The sequence below is a fragment of the Zosterops lateralis genome, assembly GCF_965231275.1.
Source record: "Zosterops lateralis genome assembly, chromosome: 19".
Taxonomy (NCBI): Eukaryota; Metazoa; Chordata; class Aves; order Passeriformes; family Zosteropidae; genus Zosterops; species Zosterops lateralis.
The window spans coordinates 5584525-5604256 of record NC_139779.1 but is presented as its reverse complement, the minus strand read 5'-3'; the positions used below and the strand labels follow the sequence as shown (position 1 = coordinate 5604256).

Below are 19732 nucleotides of genomic sequence, written 5' to 3'. Positions count from 1 at the left end.
CACTTTCTTCTGTCCCAGGCTGCTCCAAGCCTCATCCAACCTGGCTTTGGACATTTCCAGCTTCTCTGGACATCTTCATACCTGGTGGGCGAGGGCTGGGGAAGGGTCTCTGCCTTCCCTATACCAAATACTGACAAAATCCTGGCCTCAGGGCCAGTTTTCCCTGTGGTCAGCACCCTCTGGAGCACCTGGGCTGCAGAACACGGGAAACTGCCTGGGGACTGTTCTGGGGCTGGGCACCTGCCTCATGCAACACTTGAAATAAGAAGAGGTTGTGTCACACCCAGTGTTGCCGTGTGCTCCAGTCTCAGGGTACAAGGTGAAGCAATTTGGGATCCAAACCTGGTGCAATCAGTGCCCGCAGGGATGTGAGGGACCACGCCAGGAGCTTCTTCTCACGCTCCTCTCCAGGGAAAATCACTCATTTCAGAGCCCAAAGATACAAATATTTCAGCATCTCCAGGAGTGAGATCAGACAGGCCACGTAGGGCAAACATTTCAGTACCCATCAAGGTTGTCTTGATAACAATATTTCTGGTTTTATTCTACACAGAAACCTGTGTGGCCTTGGCAGGGACCGACCCCATCCTTAGAACCCCTGGGAGGGATTCAGTGCAGGAAACCCCCAGGTATAGGGTGTGCACTGGGGGCTATGGAGGCCCCGCTGCCACACATATGCTTGTGTGTTATAAGAAGACGAGTTTTAATTAACCCCAACCCCGAATTTAACCAAGAACCGTTGATTATTAACCCAGTCCACTCAACTATTAATTCTGTCGGCCTGATGCGAAATCAGCGTGTTTAATTATTTATTCTCACGGCTCTGGGGAGCTGCTAGGGGTGTCTGTGACATAAGAGGGTGCATTATAAGCACAGATCATCCCCACCCGTTCAGAAACTGCTGCACCCGCCCCGCGCTCCCCTCACGGCCCGGTCTGAGGGCGGGGCCGCGCCCGCGCCTCAGCGCCGGGGTGGGGGCGGGACTGGGCGGAGCGACAGGCGCCACAGCCAATGGAAATGCGGCAGAGGCGCTAATAAACCAATAAGAAGCCGGAGGACCTCAGCGGCGGAGCAGCGGGAATGAGCGACAGGCATAATAACCAATAGAAATGCAGTATCCCGCCGGGGGCCAATGGACGAGCCCGGAGTGTTCTAGAAGGGGCGGGGCGGAGGCGGGGCCGCGGTGCCCCGCCCGGCGGGACCCAGAGCGGAGCGCAGTCATGGCGGTGAAGGCGCTCAACCCCAAGGCCGAGGTGGCCCGTGCCCAGGCGGCGCTGGCCGTCAACATCAGCGCGGCCCGCGGGCTGCAGGACGTGCTGAGGACCAACCTGGGGCCCAAGGGCACCATGAAGATGTGAGGGAGCCCGCGCGCCTCTCGCCGCGGGTGGGGTTAGGGGGGAGCGTGGTGTGAGGGGAGGCCGCGGTGTGCGGAGGGAACAAAGGCGGGAGGGGTGAGTGGCTGAGGGACGGAGCGAGCGGCGCGGGGCCCCGCATGTGTTGCGGCTGGGGATGGACGGATGGATGAATGGACGGGAAGGAGCGGGGCGGGCCCGCGGCCTCACACACACACACGTGTGTCGGGGCCGGGCGCTGCTCACCCGCCCCGTGCCGCCCGCAGGCTCGTGTCGGGCTCCGGAGACATCAAGCTGACCAAAGATGGCAACGTGCTGCTGCAGGAAATGGTGAGCTGGGGCTGGTCCTCGCAGGGGGATTTCGGGAGGGATGAGCGCCTGTGGGTGATCCCACTCATCCCACTCACCCTTATCCATTGAAAGCAAAATGTCCTTTGGGAGAAGGGTAACAAAGTAAAGAGCAGATTAAGACAATACTGTAAGGAAAATAGTGTGAAAAATATAAACGGCACCATTAGAATGAGTGAAACAACCAGCCAAAGGAGTAGCAAACCAATTAGGGTAAACCATTCTTTCGGTTCTTTCTTAGCTGATCTCAGAGTTCTATTTGCTGTACCACTGCAGTGAAACCTAACTGCTCGGCTTCTTCTTTTTGTCCAGCAAATCCAACACCCCACGGCCTCCTTGATAGCAAAAGTAGCAACAGCACAAGATGACATCACTGGAGATGGCACCACCTCGAATGTCCTCATCATTGGAGAGCTCCTAAAGCAGGCAGATCTTTACATTTCTGAGGTCTGTATGCAGGGTTTCATTTGTAGGTGGGCAAGTTAAAACCTTCACTGAGACCTCTCAGTGTTTTTTGGGTTTTTTTTGTTAAATGTTTAATAGGAGTGGAACATAAATACATTGTTCTGCTTAAAATGAGAAGTTGTAAAAAGGGGAGAAAGCTAGAGGAGAGGACTTAAAGCTTGTTCACAATCAAACCCACTGATTGTGGATACTGTAGCTGTTAAGGTGTTGTGTGATAGCTGCTGTTACTTTGTTTTGTGTGAGTCTAAACACCTCTGGGGTGTTAGAAAGGAGCTCCTCCCTGAGGGCAGGTAAACGTGGATCCTGCACAGCGAACACCCAAGTGTGCTTTGTAGTTCCCTTGGTTTCAGTCCTGTGCTAAATTAACCTGTACTTTTCCTCTGCATTGGAAGGATTTGCATTCCTTTTATATGTATTCAGAAAGACAGAACACCTGGCCTGTGTGGGATATTCCCTGTGTTTTGCCATTCCATGGAATGTTGAAACCATGGCTTCTGTTTGTGGGGAAAGGACCATTTTGTCTTCCATAGTCCAATGATTCTCTTCCCTTGCCTTAGGGTTTGCACCCTAGAATAGTAGCAGAAGGATTTGAGATTGCCAAGGAAAAAGCACTTGAGGTTTTGGAGCAGGTCAAAGTGTCCAAGGAGATGGACAGGGAGACCCTGATCGACGTTGCCAGGACATCCCTCAGGACTAAAGTCCACGCTGAGCTCGCTGACATCCTGACAGAGGTGAGTGTCCCTGTCACCTCTGCCTCTTTGTGTGAAGAGATCCAGCTTTGAACATGCTGGGATTGTAATTCCAAGTGTGAAAGGTGTGAACTTGCACTTTGGAAGGCTGCTGGTCACTCTGGGATGTTTCCCTCCCCTGTGTTGCAGGCTGTGGTGGATTCTGTCCTGACAGTCAGAAAACCAGGTGAGCCCATTGACCTGTACATGGTGGAGATCATGGAGATGAAGCACAAATCAGAAACAGACACAACGTAAGTCAGGAGCACCCTTGAGCTTCACTCTAATGGGGCCTTGAGCTTTGAGGAGCCTGGGGGGTTTTGGTTTCTCTTTAGGGTGTCCCAAACCTACCACTGAAGAGTTGAAATACAGATTTCAGCCATAAATACCTTGGCAGAGGTTTCTCAGTCACTGAACTTGATTCCTTGATAAAATTATCAAACACCAAAAAGCAACACTGGCTTAATAATGTTGGATAAATACTCTTTTCTTAGTGTCTGTGGCTTGATGATGCTTTAGATTGGCACCTGTTAAATGCAAAGCAGCACTTGATAAATGGAGACTGGGTTGTGGATTGGCCATTCCATAGGATTCCCATTTCCCTCAGTGCATGGATGAATTCTGCACTAGCTTTCCTCAGTAGCTGATGCAGTCAGACACCATGCCAGAGCAAATTCTTCTTTCCACTGTGCCTGGTGTGCTTTTTTTATGGAATGGGCATGCCCTTGGAAGGGGAACACATCATCCTTGTTCACTGCCAGCCCGAGTGCCCAGGCAGTTTGGGTTGGGCCAGTTCCATCCTGTGCACTCCATGAAATCCTGTGTTTGTCCCCACTGACACCCAGAGTGGTTTTTAATCCTGCAGGCTCATCCGGGGGCTGGTTCTAGATCATGGAGCTCGCCACCCTGACATGAAGAAAAGAGTGGAAGATGCCTTTATTCTCACCTGCAACGTGTCTCTGGAGTATGAGAAAACGTGAGTACACAGCAGATGCTCCTGTCCTAAGGACTTTTATTTAAAGTGTGCTTAAATACCAACCAAGACTGTGAAGGTGAAAGGTGATGCCCCTTCTGCAGCCCTTTTGGGAAAGGTGGTGGGTGAAAAAAACCTTCCCAGCAGTTTTTATTTTGTTGTGTGATCACAGAAAGGTCGAAAGTCCTTTCTTTTTGTGGGCATAATTTGATATTCTAGAGCAAACACATTCACAGTTCTCTCAGCTTCAAGTGTCTGCCTTATTTTTTGAAGTAAAAGCTCTGAAAAAGCTCTGAGGAAGCTCAGGAAAAGCTCTGAACTAGAGAGCAGGAACAGCAGTATGGGTTAGGGAAACTGGTTTGGTTTGGGTGGATTTCTTTAGAATGTTACTGAAAGGCTCATCCCTTATGCTGAAGTTTATTTCTGCAGCAGAGAGGAAGTTTTCTCACTGCTTTTTTGTGGTGTTTTTCCCCCTTCAGAGAGGTGAGCTCTGGATTCTTCTACAAAAGTGCTGAGGAGAGGGAGAAGTTGGTGAAAGCAGAAAGAAAGTTCATTGAAGACAGAGTCAAGAAAATCATAGAGTTGAAAAGAAAAGTCTGTGGCGACTCAGACAAAGGATTTGTTGTGATCAACCAGAAGGTGAGAGGAAGAGAATAACTAAAAATTACTTGAAGTGCTGCTTCCTTGTGTTACCCACCTGGTAATTGTTATTGAGCCAGAATTAGCTAAATTTAGGCTGATACTTCTGAATATAATGTACAGTTCCTGCTTGAGGATCTTCTTAGAGCCTTGAGGAAGAACTTACTAGTGCCAGAGTGAGAGAAGGTGTTTTTAGCTTTGTCCTTGTGCTGATGGTCACTTTCTGTTTGCAGGGAATTGACCCATTTTCCTTGGATGCCCTTGCCAAAGAAGGAATAGTTGCTTTGAGGAGAGCTAAAAGGAGGAACATGGAAAGGTCAGTTTTGGGGAGAAGGAGAGGAAAGGACACAATAATTACCTGCTTTTCCAAACTGAGACAGTGAGTCAAGTCTGACTTAAATCCATCTTTAAAGACTTGATTAAAAATTCTGCTTCAATTTGTGCAGCTCTTCTGGTGTAACTCAGGGCAGTTTGGACAAACTGTAGAAACAGCTTGAGCTCTCAGAATGTTTTAAATGCAGACACCTACAGAGGAGCCTTAATTCTACAAGTTAGTTCTTTAAAGAGCTCTGCCATGAACAGAACCAAACTGTTGCAAGCACTTACTGTCAGCGCCTTTGTGTTTTATCAAACATAAAGCTGAGCTGTCCCTGTTCTCTGTCAGACTGACCCTGGCCTGTGGAGGCACCGCCATGAATTCTGTGGAGGATCTCACTCCTGACTGCCTGGGGCACGCAGGGCTGGTCTATGAGTACACCCTGGTGAGTGACCAAATGTTTAAAGATTAAAGCTGGAGTGGTGAAATAAAATACTGAAAATCCACTTGGATGTGAACATCTGCCTGGATGTTTGCTCCTGAGAAAATGGAAATTAAAGTTCTGCTGTTTCTCATCACTCCTTGAAGTGCTGTCAGTGCAGAACCCAGCCTGAAAGCATCCAGTTGATTAGTTTGTGTCCACATTGCTGAGGTAAGTGCCTGCCAGGCAAACATGAGCCTATTTTCCACAGGGAGAGGAGAAATACACCTTCATTGAGAAGTGTGAGAACCCGCGCTCGGTGACCCTGCTCATCAGGGGCCCCAACAAGCACACACTCACCCAGATCAAGGATGCAGTCAGGGATGGGCTGAGGGCTGTGAAAAATGCCATTGAGGATGGTGAGTCTCCTCCCTGCTAATCATGATAAGCACTCATCCCAAAATTAGGGAATTATCTATCAGCTCCCTTAGTTCCTGCTCCAATCCAAGCCTGAGTTTATTGTGAGGTGATTTTATAGTTCTGTGGTTGATACCTGTGTAAAATACTCCCCTGTTCATGTGCAGGGTGTGGAGGGAAGAGATCAATCTGCACTAAAAGTGAGCTGTTTAGACTGAAACAGGTGCTCTTCCCTTGCAGGCTGTGTGGTGCCAGGAGCAGGGGCACTGGAGGTGGCAGTGGCCAATGCTCTTGTGAAACACAAACCCAGCGTGAAGGGAAGAGCCCAGCTCGGAGTTCAGGCTTTTGCTGATGCTCTGCTCATCATTCCTAAGGTAAAAGGCATTCCTGGGTGATAAAGTGGCTTTAAAGCACACATAGACTCACTGCTCTTTCTGCTGGAGGGCTCTGTAATCAGCAGAATGAATCCAATCCCTGTGTCCTGTGGCAGGTGCTTGCTCAGAACTCGGGGTACGACCCCCAGGAGACGCTGGTGAAGGTGCAGGCCGAGCACGTGGAGTCGGGGCAGCTCACTGGGGTTGATCTCAGCACTGGTAAGGGCTCCCTCAGCCTCGGGCTGGTGCTCCTGTAGGAACCTGGCTCAGCTCTGGAGAGCAAAGTGCTCTGAATGCAGAAAGTTTTACCTTTGCTGATAAAAAGCTGCACAGAAGCCTTGGCAGTCAGGCTGCTGTAGTTCACTGTGTTCTCTGATCTGAGGTTTTTAGAGGATAAAGCACATAGTACCACTCTGCTGGGTAACAGTGAGTGATGTCAGATGTCAGCCAGCAGAAAGTCTCTGTGGGAACTGCTTATTTAAAGGCTGCCTCACTTCTATTGCAGGGGAGCCAATGGTGGCTGCAGCAGCTGGAATCTGGGATAATTACAATGTCAAAAAGCAGCTGCTTCATTCATGGTAAGGCTGGCACTATTTCACTTCTAACATTACTCTGAGTGTGTTTAAGTGATGTGAAACTGGGATCCCACCTACTGGAGGATGTCTTGAAACAAAAAATGAAACAATATTTCTTTCCTGTTTCCAGCACGGTGATCGCCAGCAACATTCTCCTGGTGGATGAAATAATGAGAGCTGGGATGTCCTCCCTGAAAGGCTGAGCTGAAGCTGCTCCCTGAGGAATTTCTCCAAGGAATCCACCCCAGGGCCCTGTCCTTGGCTGTGGTGGATGTCCCAGCACCACAGGTCACTCTGCCACAGGGGCAGCCCCTTTGGTAACATGGCCACTCAAAATCTCAGCAACTTCAATCAAAGATTTGGCTCTAAAAAGGAGTTATTTATTTTTGATTTCACTGAACTGTGTGGCTGCAGTTGCTTTCCATTTTTACCCAATAAACTGTTTTGTTCTGTGCTTTAAGTGTCTGATTTTTAACCATCACCCTCTCCAGAACGTTCTGCAGTGGAGGGGCTGCATTCCTGGGTCCTACTCTTGGGAATTTTGTGAAATTACTGCTCTGGGAACAGGGTGGGATCAGGCATGGAATTTTTTTCAGTAAACTTAAAAAAAAAAAAAAAAAAAAAAAAAGCTGGATTAAGGCGATCACTTAATAATTTTGTACTTGCTTGTGGATAAAACTGAGTTCACTGACTGTAGAATGGTTTGAAGGGGAGGGGTGAAGGAGCTCTATTAGGGGGTGGATTTACACTGGTTCTGCTGCATTAAAGAATTTATGGATGACGAGTGCCAGCGCAGGCACAGGCAGAGCTGTCAGTGGGGTTGTGGCAGGGGAACAGGCTCCTGCCCTTTGGAATGATTTCCCCTCATCCCAGCCGTGCTTTGTGTTGAGGAATCTCCTCCTTCTGTCACACGCGATCCTGGATGACCATAAACAAAACCTTAAAAAACCCTCAACCACCCAAAAACCAAAAGGGTTGCGGGTGGCCCCGGCGCCTGGCAGTTTTACCCCGGTGTGCAGCCGGAGAGTGACAGAACTGCCTTTTTTCCTACAGAAATCCCCTTTCCTACAGCAGGGCTGCCCCGGAAGCGCTTCCCGACCCGCGGCACCTCCGGGGCGGGCCCGGTTCCTCCGCCATGGGAGCGGCGGGGCTGGTGCTGCTGTGCTGGGCGGTGCTGGGGGCTCAGCGCGGTGAGAGCCCCGAAATAATCCCCCCTGGCATCCCCGAAATCCCCCCTCAGCGTCCCCAAAAATCCCCCCTGGCATCCCCCTCCACGGAGCCTCCTGCTGACCCCCCACTCAGGGCTCGCTCTCCCTTCCCAAAGATGTTATTTGAAGTGCTTTGAGCTGCCCAAACACCACTGGTTGTCACCACGCAGGAACATCCCGTCAGTAGCTGCGCCTCGCTCCTGTTTAAAAGTGAAATTTGGACTGAATTTCTCCCTTTTCAGGGCTTGGGGAGGATGGGGGCATGGTGCAGCTGCCCGGAGGCACCTTCCAGATGGGATCCCCGCAGAGGAGCGGCGAGGAGGGGCCCGCCAGGGAGGTGACAGTGCAGCCCTTCGCTCTGGACAAACACCCGGTGACAAACAGGGACTTCAGGTGAGCCCCTCTGGTGGCCGTGGGGAGGGGACAAGGGGAATCGTGGTGCCGGATATTCTGGGGCTGCTTCTGGGGTTTGAAAGCCGATGCTTGGGTGCTCGTTGGGAAAAAAATGTGTCTGGTGATAGTAAATCACCCCTAGAGGTGCAAGCTGAACCATCGTGGCAGTGTAGCTTGCAAATATACTTTTATTTCCTTTTATGACCCCCTCTTTCTTTCCTCTTTTTCTTCTTCTCCTTTCCATTTCCTCTTCTTCTCTTCTTCCTCCTTCTCCTTTTTTTTTTTTCTTCTCCTCCTCCCTTCTTCCTCTCTTTTTCTTCTCCTGCTCCTTTCCCTTTCCTCTCCCTATTCTTTCCCTCTCTCCTACTTTTCTTCCTCTCTTCTCCTCTTCCACTAACAGCAGCCACAGGTTTTATTGGCTTTTAAGAGATTTTTTTCTCTCTGCAATTATGGGAACCTGAGTGCAGGCTGAGTTTACCTGCACAGGTGACATAAAAAGTATTAAATCTGTGCAAAGATGTGCACACTGGACTGTTTTATCTGTTAAATCTAAATTAAACCATCTGGAGCTGGGGGTTCTGTAAGTTTTGTACCTTTTGCCTTGCTCTGAACTCGTTGCACGAGCAGATTTGCGAGGCAAAGCTTGAAGAACTCTTACCCAGAGCGTGTTGTATTTATGCCAGGGAGTTTGTTAGAGAAAAGAAATACAAAACAGAAGCAGAAGCATTTGGCTGGAGCTTTGTCTTTGAGGATTTCGTATCTGAAGAGCTGAAAAAAAAAGTCACCCAAAAACTGGAGGTAAATCTGAATCCTATGATGAGTTTGGTGTTGCTTTTCTGATGAGCAGCTGCCTCTTTGCAGAGCCTGGCTGTTCTCAGAGGTTTTTCTTTAGTCTTGTTTTGCTTTTGAAATTTAGCAGAATTGAGCTGGGGTTGATTTATGTGCTCCTCTATTTCCATGTTCTTTGAGCTGTCAGCCTGGACTCCACAGAGCTGGAAGGAAGTAAAATGTATTTCAAAGTACTTCAATAATCCAACTTTCAAACAGAAAAACCGAACAGCACGAGCCTCTTGATCTATTTTCACTTTTAAAAGCAGATGCCTCTGCTCTGTGGGAAAGCAGCATCCAAATGTCTGTGATAACCCAGCTCACACTGCAGCATTTCCCAGACTAACACACCCTGCTGTGGGACAGTGTCACCAGTCCAGGTGTCACCAAATTCCCCTTTAATCTGGTGTAATTTCTTTCCCCAGTCTGCCCCGTGGTGGCTGCCCATCGAGAAGGCATTTTGGAGACAGGTGAGTAAAATCCTGGTGTAATGAAATCCTGGTGTGGTAAAATCCTGGTGGAATAAAATTTTGGTGTGGTAAAATCCTGGTGTAATAAAATCCTGCTGTGGTGACTCCTCCCCCCATGCTGGGAGCTCGTGTGTGTTGTGTGTGCTGAACCTTATTGACCAAAAATAGGTGAAAAAAAACATTTTCTATCCTTTTGACTCTTCCACCCCTTATTCCCTTTGTAATGAAAATTGTATATAATTAATTCCAATCTGCTTAAATCCCTCCCAGCCCTCAGGCCCTGGCTCCAGCATAAAGGACAGGCTGGATTACCCAGTGCTGCATGTGAGCTGGAATGATGCTCAGGCTTTCTGTGCCTGGAAAGGGAAGAGGCTCCCGTTGGAGGAGGAGTGGGAATTTGCTGCCAGGGGAGGACTGCAGCGTGAGTAGCACAAGCTCTGAGCTTTTCCCAAACCAGGAATGGAGTGGTGGTAGTTCCACCAGATCCAAACCTCCCTCCACATGTTAATCTGAGGGGGTTTGAACCACCTCTTTTGGCCTGAGAGGGTAATATTATTAATAATTAATAAAATGAATTAATAAAACCTCAGTATCCCAAGCTGAGCAGAAAAGGATAATCCTAAAAGCCTGGCTGGAGTAACCCAGGGCTAATAAGTGTCTTTTCCTCCCTGGCAGAAAGGATGTATCCCTGGGGAAACAAGTTCCAGGCAAACCGTACAAACCTGTGGCAGGTAAGATCCTAAAAATCATCCCACACACACTGGGCTCTCCTCAAGGTGGGGTTTCACTGACTGAGGGTGTCCTGGGAAACACTGTGGGCACTGAAACTGTGCTCCTGAGGGGGTTGTAAAAACACTCTCAGAGGGAGCAGGCTCAGTCCATCTTCCCTGGGAAAGCAGGATTTTACTGCTTCTAAAAATTAATGCACAAATTCATTTGAAGAGGGAACTTGTGACAACTTCAGCTGATTGATCTCTCTTGACCGGCATAAATTCACACCAGAGAGTTATTTGCCTACTCAAAGTGTGGCACAGCCCTGTGAGGGGTTTGTTTTGGGGTGGTTCTTTGCTGGGAGTGGTTTCTGTTCCCCCAGGGTGACTTCCCTCAAGGGGACACAGCTGAGGACGGCTACCACGGCGTCTCCCCAGTGACAGCCTTCCCTGCCCAGAACAGCTACGGTACACAACACCCTCAGCCTGCCTTGGGGATGGCATCTGCTGCCTAAAGTCATGTTCATTGGCAAATCCTGGGGCTGGGCAGAGTTTCAGATGGGTGGGATCTGGAGGAGAGTAAGTGAGCCCAGGAAAAGCATGGATGGTTGGTGCTGGAGTTGGCTGAGGTGCACCTGCTGCACTTCAGGCACCAAACCACCACCTTTTAATTAAAACTGGGTTATATTGCAGCTCAGTGGGATGTAACGAAAAATTCCAAGGATATTGTTTGGCTGCACATGGGAAATGATGACACATTGAAGTTTGAAATACAGTGAGGAATTTCTTGAGCCTCACCATTGAACCACACTCTTGAACAATGCTTTGAATGTTGTTCCCCCTCCCATACACCAAGTTTGCAGCCCTTGCACACCTGCTCTCCTAATTCTCACACAAAACCATCTCAGGGCTCTATGACCTGCTGGGAAACACCTGGGAATGGACAGCATCAGAATTCCTGGCTCCAGGAAGGACATCCAGGGCTCAGAAGATGCAGGTGCTGAGAGGAGCTTCATGGATTGACACTGCAGATGGCTCTGCAAACCACAAAGCTCGTGTCACCACCAGGTAGGTCTGACCAAAGCCCAGGTGCTGCTGCACATGGATTTTCTCTGGGTTGGTTTTATTTTAAAAGATGTCTGTTCGTTCCTACACAATTTTTTTGAGAAGCAGTTGGCAGAGCACACTATAAATATGGCTGAAAACACCCCTGTTATAAATCCATTCCTAAATGCTTCTCAAATCATGTGTTTTCCAGCAGGTATTAATAATTAAATGCTTTTCTGTAAGATATTTAGGGGAAGTGGAAGATATTTCTGGGCCGTTCTAGCAGATCACATTAGGGTTGTGAGGGTTGTAACATGTTAGGGGTATATGTTAACAAGTCAGGATCTCTAATTTTGCGTTTCTTTTTTTCTGTGAGGATGGGGAACACACCAGACTCTGCCTCTGACAACCTGAGCTTCCGCTGTGCTGCCGACATCCCGCCCGTGCCAGCCTGGAAAAGCCAGGGCAAACCTGAGCTCTGAGGGCTCACTGGGAATCCTCAAACCCTGAGCTCTGAGGGCTCACTGGGAACCCCTCACACCTGAGCTCTGAGGGCTCACTGGGAACCCCTCACACCTGAGCTCTGAGGGTTCATGGCAACACAGCACCTCACATCTGAGCTCTGAGGGCTCATGGGAATCCTCAAACCCTGAGCTCTGAGGGCTCACTGGGAATCTTCAGATCCTGAGCTCTGAGGGCTCACTGGGAACACCTCACACCTGAGCTCTAGGAACACCTGAGGCATTTTCTCCTGTGGAGATGGACAGTAACCCGCAGTTGTCACTTCCATTAAACCCCAGTTGTTTTTAAAATTCAAAATTATGTCAGTCTTTTCAGTGCTGCGATGTGTGGGTGTGAGCAGCGATTGGGATGGCAGGAAGGGGAGGTTTGTCTTTAGGCTCCTTTTGGTGTGGATACTCCAGCTCTCCTGCTGTTGGCCATGTAAAGCAGAGGGGTGCAGGTGTGGGACTGGGCCTGAGCTGCTCTGACCTCCAGCCCCAGCCAGGGGACACCCACAGCCCCCTGTGACCATCCATGTGGGGCTGCCAAGGGGGAAGTGATGGGGGCACATCCCCAAGAGGAAGTCATTCATCAATCCCCATTCCTTTGGGAAGTTCCAGCTTTGGAGCAATGCTGAGCCTTCCCAGAAGTAAAACAAGGCCCCTTCATTGGTGTTTGAGCAGTGACAAAATGATGTGTGTGACAGATGACACAAATCAGTGCCCCACCTCTCCCAGGAATTAAAACCAGCACAAACTCTCTGTGCACGAGCTCTGCACCAAAGCTGATGGGACCAGGAGCCTTGACAACAACAGATGGGCCAGAAGACTACTGAGGGATCTCTCATCCGCCTCTTAACTGTCCCAAAACAGGCACTGCAGGTGCCTGAGGGCTGAGCCTTCCCCATGGGGAGCTGCAGCTCCAGTTGGACACCCCCCAGGAGCAAATTATCTGCTGGGTTTGTATTTACACCAGTCAGTCCTGAGGCCAGTGAAAGAAAACTTAAAAAACCCAGAAATCACCGTTTCGTTGTCCAATATTTTACTCGCCTACTGTGAGCCAAACCAGGGGCTGGGGCAGGGATCAGAACAGCTCCTCCTCGGCTGCCAGGGTGAGCAGGATGGCCTTGCAGGTGTTCTCAAAGAGGGCAGCTCTGTTCTGGGCCTCCCCTTTCTTCACCCAGTGGCGGTAGGTGCGGAAGGCACAGGCGTCGATGAGCTTGCGGACGGGCTTGAGGGCATAGGGGTCCCTGACCACCAGCTCCCTGGTCACTGACTTCACCTGCCGGTACTGGTAGTAGATCCTCACCGAGGCCAGCACAGTCAGGCAGATCACCTGGGGCACAGGGAACAGCCTGGCACTCAGGGGAATTCTCCTGCAACAGCCTGGCACTCAGGAGAATTCTCCCACAGCAGCCGGGCACTCAGGGGAATTCTCCCACAGCAGCCTGCGACAGCCTGGGATTCCTGGCATTTAGGGGAATTCTCCTGCAACAGCCTGGCACTCAGGGGAATTCTCTCACAGCAGCCTGGGAATCAGGGGAATCCCAACAATGGCCTGGCATTCAGAGGAATTCTGTCACAGCAGCCTGGGATTCAGGGGAATTCACCTGGCATTCACCCCATTCCCACAATGGGGTGGTCCCAGTGCATCCCCCCATGCAGGGGAGTCAGGAGGGAGCTCAGTGCCTGGCACAGTTAAGTTCCTGTGGGGCTGGCAAAGGGCAGGGGTTCATGCCAGGGAATCACAGTATCACAGCATGGTTTGAGTGAAAAGGGAAGATAAAGTCCATTTTACTCCACCCCCTGCCGTGGGCAGGGACACCTTCCACCAGCCCAGGCTGCTCCAAGCCTCGTCTGACCTGGCCTTGGACACCTCCAGGGATCCAGGGGCAGCCACAGCTTCTCAGGGAAACCTCTGCCAAGGCCTCCCCACCCTCACAGCCAAGAATTTCTTGCCACTATCCCATCTATCCCTGCCCTCTGGCAGTGGACAGCCACTCTCCCTTGCCCTGCCACTCCATCCTTTGCCCAAGGTCCCTCTCCAGCTCTCTTGGAGCCTCTTTAGGCAATGGAAAGGGCTCTAAAGTCTCCCTGGAGCCTTCTCTTCTCCAGGCTGAACTCCCCACCTCTTTCAATGGGTTTTTTTTTTGGAGGTGAAAGGCAAACTCTCACCTTTACTCCCTCCCGTGAGCGAGTGCCTGGTCTGCACCCAGGCTGCCCCATCCTCCCAAAACCCAGCCCCACCAGCCTTACCCAACCCTCAGTTTCTCCCAGCTCAGCTGCCAAACCCATCCCACCGCTGTCTCCTGCAGCTCCCAGCCTCATCCTCACCTTGAATTTTCGGAAGGGGCTGAAGTGCCGGACCTCCTCCACGTCGTACTGCTGGAAGAAGGGGTGTGCCAGCGCCTCTCCCGCCGTGTACCGCTGCCGCGGGTCCACCACCAGGAACCGCGAGATCTGCACGGGCCACCCGCTCAGTTTGGGCCCTCCCAGGGGTCTGCAGCACCCCCTGCTGACCCCAGTTCTCCCAACCCGAGCGCTTACCAGGTCCTTGACGGTGTCGGAGCGGTCGTCCCACTCCGGGGAGCCGAACTGGTAATCGCCGTTCATGATCATGCGCAGCATCAGCATCTGCTTGCGGTGCCAGAAGGGCGGCGAGCCGGCCAGCAGGGTGTACATGATCACCCCGGTGCTCCACCTGCGGGCAGGCACACCGAGCTTCCAGCACCCCCGGGCCACCCACCTGCCCCTGCCCCCCTGGAAAACCAGCAGGGAACTGCCCTGCCTGTGCCTGGGGCTGAGCTTGCTGCTGGAGCAGGGCCTTGAGCTGAGCTGGTGGGGAGTTGCTCCCTGGATGCTGCAGCACATTGAGTATTTGACCCTTGCAGAGTTTTTTAGGGAAGAGAGTAGGGCTTGGTGATGCTGGGCAGGCTGGATGCCCTCAGCTCACTGCCAGGTGTCCTGGCTTAAACTGGGAAGAGGATGAAATCCCCTGGTGAGTGTCACAACTCTGCCGCCACCAAAGAGGATGGCAAAGAGCAAAGACGGCAGAGGTGATGGGCTGCCCTGAGCTGGCTGCTCTCTCAGGAGCTGCACAAGATGTGTGTAAAACCCCCATGTCATGGAGCTCAGCCTAAGCTGACTCCCATGAACAGAAAGTGTTGCTTTCCCTCCCACAGTGCAGCAAAGTGGGGAGATGGGCTTGTCCCCAGGCTGCTTCTCCCCCTGCTCTGTGCCAGAGCCCCCTGGTGACCCAGACACCCCCTCACAGCCACCAATATTGGCTTTTGCTGCATCATCTCCTTCTTTCCAAACACTCAAACAGGTCCCCACCGGCACAATTCCGGCATGTGTGTCTTTAGGGAACAGCTTCTCACTCACATATCCACCTCCTTCCCATAGCCTTGGTGCTCATCATCCATGGAGCACTGCAGGATCTCAGGGGCCAGGTAGCCAGGAGTGCCACAGATCTCTGTGGGGACAGGGACACAGGGCAGAGCATCAACCCAGGTGCCATTCCCACCCACCCCTAGGCAGCCCATGGTGGGATCACTGTAGGGATGGTGGTCACAGGGAGGAACTGCAACCTCTGTGCATCTCACTGGTGAGTTTTTTGGTGACTTATTGTGGCTAAAAAGTGAGCAAAGAAAATTACAAGGGTGCTTGTGGGAGGGGATGTCTATGTGGCTCTTTGTATGTGGGAGCTGGGGGAAATAATGCTGGGCAGTAAGTGGATGAGGTAATGGGGATCAAGTGGAGGAAAAAAAGAAGGGGAATGGATTAGGATGATTTTCCTAAAGAGCAGCAAGGAGAGAGAGGTGTGGAGGCTGTGTGCAGTCATAACGTGTGTGAGGACAGCAAAAGCAGCCAAACAGCACCAATTTTCAGCCCCAGGTGAGACTGGTGACAAGGAGAGAATGGGGCAGGAAAATCCCACCAGCCCAGCATCCCTTCACCTTGCCAGCCCCCTACCTTTGAGCTTCTCATTCTCGTTCAGCTGGCAGGAGAAGCCAAAATCTGTCAGCTTGATGTTCATGTCATCATCCAGCAGGATGTTCTCTGGCTTCAGGTCCCGGTGGACGATGTTGATGGAGTGCAGGTACTGGATCACTTCCAGCAGCGCTCGCATGATCTTCCTGGGGATGGGGACAGCTCATCCCCTATCCCAAATACCCACTGGCACCATGATCCCAGGGATGGGGACAGGGACAGGGCACAGGGACACAGCCCAGGGTGCTGTGCTGCCTGCAAGGTCTCCCCTCAAACCCACGCTCTGCTCTTGCAAGGTGATTTTCACCCCTCTGCCCCTGGCCTTACCTGGTTTCCTTCTCGCTCAAGGTGACTTTCTCAGTGAGGTAGTCAAAGAGCTCCCCTCTCTTCATCCTGCAGGAGGGAGGGGAAACAGAGACAGGCAGAGGCTGAGCTGCAACAGCAAACCAGCCCTGAGTCCCTGGGGAGGATCAATCAGGAGTCTGTGCCCCTTAACAGCCCAAAATAACTTTCATTAAAAGGGTTAAAAAAGCCTTTATGTATTTCAGTAAAATATCAGGCAGGAGGAGAAGCTGTGCCTGGACAGGGCAGGTTTTGATAGAAACACAACTGTTAAGGTTGGAAAAGATCTTTAAGATGGTCACCAAGTCCCACCATCAAAGATGGAGCAGGGATGGGGCTCTCCCAGTGCCACCCCACTCCTCTGACATCCACTGCGCTGCCCTGGCATTGGGAATTGTGGCTTTGCAGACACCCTGGTCCCACTGAGCATATAAATAACTCTCAGGGATGCATGACAGCTCCCACCAAAGGTTACAGGGAAACCCGAGCAGCGCTGAGCCGCTGACAGAGGGGAAACAGTGCTGGCAGTAGGGCTGCAATGAGCTTGCAGTAATTGGGGCTTGGTTCTACCTTAAGGGCTGCCTGTCCCTCCACTTTGCCATTTTTGGGCCATAAAAAGCTGGGACCAATCTGCAGAGAAGGAGTGGTCCCAGGGTACTGAGCCAGCTGGTACTTACAGGTCAAACACCAAGAAGAAGAAGGTGCTGGATTCATAGCTGTCCTTCAGCTGGACTGCAATAAAGCACAGGGGCTGTGAGCACGGTGTTCCTGTCCATCAGTGGACTAAAAATCTGATTAAACTGCTAATTGAGTTAATGAGGAGCTGATCTTCACAAGTGTTGTGGTCGGGAGACAACACGGGGGGTACTACTGGGGTGTATGTGTGTGTGGAGGGAGAGCAAACAATGCTCTGTGTGTCTGAGTCTGCATCATCCAGGGATTTCACCCCAAAAACCCCTTCCAGGGGGACACCCAGAGGAACAAACAGGGCAGGAACTCCCCTTGGCTGGACGCTCGAGGCCTGACTTACTGACGTTGGGGTGGCCCGAGACCTTGCGCAGGATGTCGATCTCCTTGGCCGTGGCTTCCCGCAGCTCCTGCACCTCCTTGGGGGAGATGTTCCCCGCCGTGATGTCGATGATCTTCACGGCATATTCCTGCCTCGTGGTTTTGTGGATGCACCTCCGGACCACGCTGCTCACCCCCCTGCCAGGGACAACAGGGAGAGAAAAGGGGGGGTTCCATCCCTGCCTGCCCAGCCACCGGCACCTGGCCTGGCTGGGATTTTCATGCACCAGCGGGTCTTGCTCTGTCACCCTGTCTCGGTGGGACAGAAGGTTTTGAGCTGATGGAAAGTGCTGTTCCATGCTATTTTTAGCCCCATGCTGCTGTGGGCCCTGTTTGTATCAGATTCCCATGGAATGCTGTTCCTCTCTGGCACTGGAGGACGTGCAACCAAAACAAGCTGCTTGGCAAAAAATAAAGCTTTACCTGCCCAAAACCTCCTTCGGCTCATATTTTTCATAAAACTCCTTGGATGAGTTCCAGTCTGGTAGATCTTCTTCCTTGGTCATCTCTGGCTCCTGTCAGGCAGCACTCTGGGCTTGTCTGAGGGCAGAAAGGGGCTGCAAGGAAAACAGAGAGAGGATGGGAACTCACTGCCCCCAGAGTTGGGATCATCAATCCCTCGTGGAAGAAAAAACGTTGAGGAGGAAGGAAGAGAAGGAAGATCCTGGACCAGCCAAAAGGGGTATTTTGCTGCTTGGGAAAAGCCAAGCTTTGCCCTTGGGATGCTGTGGAGATCCCACTGGGAACAGGAGAAACCCCACTGGATTCCCTCATGGCCTGGCTGTCCTCAGGGGCAGAACCAGCCTGGCTGGGGCCAAGGCTTTGGGAAATGCTGCAGCACCCCAAAACCTCATCCCTTCCCTTTTCATCCCTTCCCTGTTCATCCCTTCCCTGTGCACAGGTCACAGCAGCAGCCCCCAGAAACACCACCCCACCCCAACACCAACCCAAGTGGAACTTGGAATCTGCCCCTATTGCTTTTCTCTTTCTTTACCTTGTTATTTTTAAGAGGGTAAAGTTGTCTTTGGCTGAGAATGAGGAGGGAAAATAAGGTTTAAAGGGAATGGAAAGGGACTGAGGAGGAAAAAGAGGTGGTGAGGGTCAGTGAAGCAGCAGGAGGGGCTGGGTGAGTCAGGGTGCAGGTGGGGACAGAGGGACTGGGGACAGTGGGAGCTGAGCCAGCGTGAGGACAGCGGCTGAAAGAGCTCCCTCAGCCACTCCTGTGCAGCTGCCAGCAGCCTCCACAACTCCTCAAAGGCTCTTGTCCCATTTCTTTTTCCTATTTCAGGCTTGGAGAGGTTTTTACACAGCTTGTTTCTGTATGTTTCTCCATACACGGAATCCAAGCAGGTAGGATGGAAAGCAGTTCTTACAAACCTGCGCAGCAAAAGTGTCCCTTTGGGATGACAGCTTGTTTCTGGGGAGGGGACAAAGGTGGGCAGGAGATCCCCAGTTCTGTGAGCTTTGCCCTCCTCTCAATAACCCTGCCAGGGCACTGGCAGCTCTAAGTACATTTAAATCTCATTAGCAATGTGTATCTGTCCTGACCTGGTTTTAAGGGCCAAAGTGGTGTTCTGGGTGTCTGGCTGCTGCTGCCAGGTGTACCTAACACAGGCTGGAGCATTTCTAAACAGCCACGAGTTTAACTTACAAAATTTTAGTTGTTGGAAACACCGTGAGTAACGCCAAACCAAGCTGGAATCACAAAGGAGAGCAAAGGAGCGGCAGGACCAGGAAGTAGGGACAATAAAATATCTCTGAGGTGTGGGGGAGCACTCAAAACCTGATTATTTTTAAAAATCCAGGTGCTGGGGGTTGGCGTTGTGGGGAAAGGCTGGAGGCTGGGGAGTATCCACGGAGCTCTGCCGGGAGAAGCCCGGGATCTGTGCGCTGCCTTCTGCTGCCAGGGCAGACCCCGGGAGTTTGTTTAAAACACCCTGAATTACACCCGCAGCCGGTGCAGGGCTCTTAGGGGACACCCCGGGTTCATCAGCAGAGCGCAAGGGGGGCCGTGAGGGGATTTTCTGCCTGCACAACACTGAGGGTGAGGCGCCGGGCATCGCCCCCCGCCCGCGGCTGCCGAACCGGGGGGAGGCCCTGAGGAGGACAAAGATACGCAAATAAACCCGCAAAGCTCAAGAAAAAAAACCGCAAGCTTTTAGGCCGGCAGGAGAACGCGGCCCCTCAGGCGCTGACCCCCCGACCCTCCCGCCGCTGACCCGGAGACAAAGAACGCTGAGCACGGGAGTTTTCCGGGGCAGGACCCCCCCTCACGCACCGTCCCCTCAGCGCCGTGGGGGCTCGGGCTCCCCCCGGGCTCCCCCCGGGCTCCCCTCAGCCCCTGCTCACCTCGGGCTCCCCCTCAGGCTCCCCTCAGCCCCTGCTCACCTCGCTGAGGGCAGCGCCGGGCCCGGGCCTGCCGCCGGGAGCCGCCGGGAGCCGCCGCAGCGCTCAGGGCCGGCCGCCGCCGCCCGGCCCCGGAGACAGCGCAGGGCGAGCTGGCAGCGGCGGGCGCCGGGCGGGCATGGCCGGGCAAGGGGCGCGGGGGGGCCGGGGCCGCCCCGG

The 19732-nt window shown here is 52.1% G+C and overlaps 3 protein-coding genes across 5 annotated transcripts; 2 read left to right on the top strand and 1 right to left on the bottom strand.

Moving 5' to 3' along the window:
- Window positions 1-1207: 1207 nt before the first annotated feature.
- On the top strand, window positions 1208-7062 carry LOC310917050 (T-complex protein 1 subunit zeta). Its single transcript, XM_083875010.1, has 14 exons — window positions 1208-1354; window positions 1619-1682; window positions 2013-2147; window positions 2723-2896; window positions 3044-3147; window positions 3759-3869; window positions 4346-4505; window positions 4739-4821; window positions 5170-5266; window positions 5514-5661; window positions 5900-6033; window positions 6150-6252; window positions 6539-6611; window positions 6739-7062. The coding sequence occupies exons 1-14, from the start codon at window positions 1221-1223 to the stop codon at window positions 6809-6811; spliced, it is 1593 nt and encodes a 530-aa protein (XP_083731136.1). The 5' UTR covers window positions 1208-1220; the 3' UTR covers window positions 6812-7062.
- A 674-nt stretch (window positions 7063-7736) lies between these two features.
- SUMF2 (sulfatase modifying factor 2) lies at window positions 7737-12691 on the top strand. 2 transcript variants are annotated; one of them, XR_014591382.1, is made up of 10 exons: window positions 7737-7798; window positions 8059-8209; window positions 8893-9007; window positions 9463-9507; window positions 9778-9928; window positions 10183-10238; window positions 10601-10685; window positions 11126-11285; window positions 11641-11853; window positions 11892-12691. XR_014591382.1 is itself a non-coding variant. In XM_083874962.1 (9 exons), the coding sequence occupies exons 1-9, from the start codon at window positions 7744-7746 to the stop codon at window positions 11744-11746; spliced, it is 924 nt and encodes a 307-aa protein (XP_083731088.1). In that variant the 5' UTR covers window positions 7737-7743; the 3' UTR covers window positions 11747-12691. The 2 variants fall into 2 exon arrangements, 1 of the variants encoding a protein (XP_083731088.1); XM_083874962.1 differs by having other exon boundaries at window positions 11641-12691.
- On the bottom strand, window positions 9082-19637 carry PHKG1 (phosphorylase kinase catalytic subunit gamma 1). Of its 2 annotated transcripts, XM_083874961.1 has the most exons (11): window positions 19556-19637; window positions 17591-17724; window positions 17130-17305; window positions 16777-16831; window positions 16085-16150; window positions 15740-15903; window positions 15149-15239; window positions 14312-14465; window positions 14099-14224; window positions 12815-13100; window positions 9082-9201 (listed from the first exon to the last, which is right to left on the bottom strand). In XM_083874961.1, the coding sequence occupies exons 2-10, from the start codon at window positions 17671-17673 to the stop codon at window positions 12849-12851; spliced, it is 1167 nt and encodes a 388-aa protein (XP_083731087.1). In that variant the 5' UTR covers window positions 17674-17724; window positions 19556-19637; the 3' UTR covers window positions 9082-9201; window positions 12815-12848. The 2 variants fall into 2 exon arrangements, with proteins under 2 accessions (XP_083731087.1, XP_083731086.1); XM_083874960.1 differs by lacking the exon at window positions 9082-9201 and having other exon boundaries at window positions 12787-13100.
- Between the last annotated feature and the right edge of the window lie 95 nt (window positions 19638-19732).